This window comes from Apteryx rowi, unplaced genomic scaffold, assembly GCF_003343035.1.
Source record: "Apteryx rowi isolate R43461 unplaced genomic scaffold, aptRow1 scaffold_2265, whole genome shotgun sequence".
In the NCBI taxonomy this organism is placed as follows: Eukaryota; Metazoa; Chordata; class Aves; order Apterygiformes; family Apterygidae; genus Apteryx; species Apteryx rowi.
Window position 1 is genome coordinate 534 of NW_020448603.1, and position 3,800 is coordinate 4,333.

At 68.4% G+C, this 3,800-nt stretch overlaps 1 protein-coding gene across 1 annotated transcript in view; it reads left to right on the forward strand.

The window, feature by feature from the left end:
* Positions 1 to 632: 632 nt before the first annotated feature.
* LOC112965902 (SWI/SNF complex subunit SMARCC2-like) overlaps positions 633 to 3,800 on the forward strand; it is a gene marked incomplete at both ends in the record, with an annotated part of 5,349 nt that continues 2,181 nt past the window's right edge. The window contains 13 exons of the mRNA XM_026065401.1: positions 633 to 718; positions 923 to 1,004; positions 1,100 to 1,192; positions 1,300 to 1,369; positions 1,581 to 1,650; positions 1,801 to 1,876; positions 1,963 to 2,094; positions 2,297 to 2,412; positions 2,523 to 2,647; positions 2,806 to 2,865; positions 3,060 to 3,097; positions 3,461 to 3,591; positions 3,707 to 3,778. Of these exons, the coding sequence (XP_025921186.1) occupies positions 633 to 718; positions 923 to 1,004; positions 1,100 to 1,192; positions 1,300 to 1,369; positions 1,581 to 1,650; positions 1,801 to 1,876; positions 1,963 to 2,094; positions 2,297 to 2,412; positions 2,523 to 2,647; positions 2,806 to 2,865; positions 3,060 to 3,097; positions 3,461 to 3,591; positions 3,707 to 3,778 (1,151 nt within the window). The remainder of the gene's footprint in view (positions 719 to 922; positions 1,005 to 1,099; positions 1,193 to 1,299; positions 1,370 to 1,580; positions 1,651 to 1,800; positions 1,877 to 1,962; positions 2,095 to 2,296; positions 2,413 to 2,522; positions 2,648 to 2,805; positions 2,866 to 3,059; positions 3,098 to 3,460; positions 3,592 to 3,706; positions 3,779 to 3,800) is intronic.

Here is a 3,800-nt window from a genome sequence, read left to right on the forward strand (position 1 = left end):
CCTGCTGGCCCGCGGACAGCACCCCAATGGCTTGGGGACTGCGCCCCAAATGCACCCGTGGACTGTGCCCTGGTGACACCCGGGATCCCGGCCTAGGGACAATGCTCCAAACGGGGACAGTGCCCCGACGGCCTGGGGACAGTGTCCCAGTGACACCCGGGGACAGCGCCCCGGCCTAGGGACGATGCCCTGAGGACCTGGGGACAGCGCCCGACCATGGACAGCGCCCCGAGACCTGGGGACAGCACCCCAGCACCTGGGGACAGCGCCCCGACCACGGACAGCGCCCGGCGCGCGGGGACAGCGCCCCGAGGCCTGGGGACCGAGACCCAAAACCTGGGGACCGAGCCCCAAAACCTGGGGACAGCGCCCTGAACAGGGACAGAGCCCCAATACCTGGGGACCGAGCCCCAAAACCTGGGGACAACACCCTGAACAGGGACAGAGCCCCAAAACCTGGGGACTGAGCCCCGACACGCAGGGACAGAGCCCTGACACCTGGGGACGGCGCCCCAACGCCCTGGGGACGGCGCCCCAGCGCAGGGCCTGCGCTCGGCCGCGGGGACGGCGCCGTCCCCCCCTCGCTGGCCGCCCTCCAGCCCTCTCCGCTGACCCCTTTCCTCCCGTTACAGATAAAATGCTTCTTGGATTTCAAGGCGGGGGGAGCCCTGTGCCACATCCTGGCGGCGGCCTATAAATTCAAGAGCGACCAAGGATGGTGAGCTGCCCCCCCCCCCCCTTTCGCCCCCGCGGCGGGCGGGCGAGCGCGGGCCAGGGTGGGGGCAGCGGGAGCAGGTCGGATCCCTTTGCCCCCCTCAAGGGACCGGGTGCTCCCCTCGCTGTCCCCCCGGCAGGCTTTGAATAGCTGCTGAGGAGACCTGAGCTGTGGCTTTCATGAGAGTCGCTCTTTTCTTCCAATAAGGCGGCGTTTCGATTTCCAGAATCCTTCGCGGATGGACCGCAACGTGGAGATGTTCATGACCATCGAGAAATCCCTGGTGCAGGTAACGGGCGCCTCCCCCCCCACCCCGGCACCCCCCGGCGCCCCCGGCCCTGCTCCCTCGCCCCCGCTCACTGCCCTGCCGTCTTCCTTCCCCAGAACAACTGCCTGGCCCGACCCAACATCTTCCTGCACCAGGAGATCGAGCCCAAGCTGCTGAGCAAGCTGAAAGACATCGTCAAGAGGCACCAGGTAGGTGGCAGCGCCTGGGGGGGCGGGGGGGGGGGGGGGGCCTCATCCGGCGCCTCGTGCCGGTGCTCAGCCCCGTGGCCTGACCGCCGCCTCCGCTCCCCTCGCAGGGCACGGTGACCGAGGACAAGAACAACGCGTCCCACGTTGTCTGCCCCGTCCCCAGCAACCTGGAGGAAGGTGGGTGGCCGGTGCCGGGCTCTGCAAGGAGGGAGGCTCGGGCTGAGCCTCCCTGCTGGGGGCACTTGGGTTTTGGCAGGGGGGGCACAGGGCTGAGTGAGGCGCCTGGGGGCCCTTCTTTCGGCAGGACAGGGACAYGGCACCGGGGGCGCGATGCCCCGTCCCGCCGGTCTCCGGCACTGACCTATCCCCCTCGCTTTGTGTCTTCCAGAAGAGTGGGTCCGGCCGGTCATGAAGAGGGACAAGCAGGTCCTGCTGCACTGGGGTTATTACCCGGACAGGTGAGCGGGGCCAGGCACCGTCCTGCTCGCTTCCAGCCCTGATCCGCTGGCAGGGGGGCTGCGGGACGCGGCTGACACCGGCACYGGCCCCCGGTGCGCGGGGCGTCCCTCGGAGCGCCGCTCTCAGCCCGGCCCCTCTGCTCCCYGCAGCTACGACACCTGGATCCCCGCCAGCGAGATCGAAGCCTCTGTGGAGGACGCGCCGACGCCGGAGAAGCCCCGGAAGGTAGTGGGGTCCCCTGGGCTCCGATGGGGGCTGGGCGGGCGAGGGGGCCGGGCCGCCCTGAGTCGCCTTCCCCCCCTCCCCGGCAGGTCCATGCCAAATGGATCCTAGACACGGACACCTTTAACGAGTGGATGAACGAGGAGGACTACGAGGTGACGGACGAGAAGAGCCCCGTCTCCCGCAGGAAGAAGATCTCCGCCAAGACCCTGACGGACGAGGTCAGAGCCCCGGAGAGGGCCATGGAGGGGGGGGCTCCAAGCACGTGGGGCCTGACCCGGTGCGGGGAGGATTGGGGGGGGTCCAGGGCTGCAGCAGGAGAGGTCCCATCCCTGTAAAAGCAGAGGACGGCAACCTTTGCTGCCCAGCTCGGCTGGACCCAGGGGAGCCCCGAAGGCCGTAACCCCCCTCCTCTCCCTCCAGGTGAACAGCCCCGACTCGGACCGGCGGGACAAGAAAGGGGGCAACTACAAGAAGAGGAAGCGCTCGCCCTCTCCCTCGCCCACCCCGGAGGCCAAGAAGAAGAACGCTAAGAAAGGGTGAGGGGATSCGGGGGTCCGGCTGGGATCAGCCCTGGGTTGCGCCGAGGGGGTCGGGGCCTCGGCGCAATGGGGAGATGACCGGGGCGCGCGGGGTCTCGCCTTCGCAGCCCCTCCACCCCCTACAACAAATCCAAGCGTGGGCACCGCGAGGAGGAGCAGGAGGATCTGACAAAGGACATGGACGAGCCCTCGCCGGTCCCCAACGTGGAGGAGGTCACCCTGCCCAAAACAGGTTAGGGCCAGGGCTGGGGTCTCCCCGCGGGGGTCTCACGGGAGCGTGGTCACCCCACATCGCCCTCCTCCTCCTCCTCCGGCTGGGCCCTGCGTGGGCTGGGGGAGGCAGGATCGCCCTTCTCGGTGCGCTCAGCGCCTCTTCCCTCCCCGGTGCAGTGAACACCAAGAAGGACTCGGAGTCTGCGCCYGTCAAGGGGGGCACCATGACAGACCTGGGTAAGTCCCCCCCACCCCGGGTGCTGGCTCCGGGGGCACGTTTGGGGCTGGGCGCTGCGGGGGCTTCCTGGGACGGGGCCTGGCAGTGCCGATAACCGCCCAGGGCGACAGCCGGGCACGACCTGAGCGCCGCTGCGGCACGGGGGGGTTTGCCGGGTGCTGCTGATCCACAGCGTCTCTCTCGTCTCTTCCAGATGAGCAGGAGGATGAGAGCATGGAGACGGCCGGCAAGGTGAGGCCGGCGTTGCAGGACTGCCGGGACATCCCTGTTTCATTGCCAGCCGAGGGGGGAAGCCCTTCTTCCCCCCCCAATGCCAGCCATTCTGTGTGGCCAGAGCTGCTTTTCCCCCCCACCCCTCCAAGGAAGCTCTTCCCCACCCCAGAATTGGGGTCACCATCCTGCCTCGTCCCTCCTCGCCTCCTCCGGGGCCAGAGCACTGACCCYGTCCCTTCCCCTTGCCCCTGGGGTTGCAAGGGTGTCGGAGCAGGAGGCTTTTCTCATCCTGCTCCCCGTGTGGATGGAAGGGACCGAAGGACTGGGTCACCCGTGGCCGGTCCTGGGTCCCTTTGCTCACGTGGAGCCCGTCTCTTCCAGGACGAGGAGGAGAACAGCACTGGGAGCAAGGGGGAGCAGGCCAAGAACCCAGACCTGCATGAGGACAACGTGACGGAGCAGACCCATCACATCATCATCCCCAGCTACGCTGCCTGGTTCGACTACAACAGGTACGGACGGGGCGAAGGCCTGGAGGGTGCTGGGGGTGCCGGAGCCCCGGGGCTGGTGTGCTGGCACGGCGCAGCCCGGCACCCCTCCACCTTCCCGCTGCGCTTTGCCTTGCAGCGTCCACGCCATCGAACGCCGAGCCCTGCCCGAGTTCTTCAACGGCAAGAATAAATCCAAGACCCCCGAAATGTGAGGCTGCACCCCCAGTCCT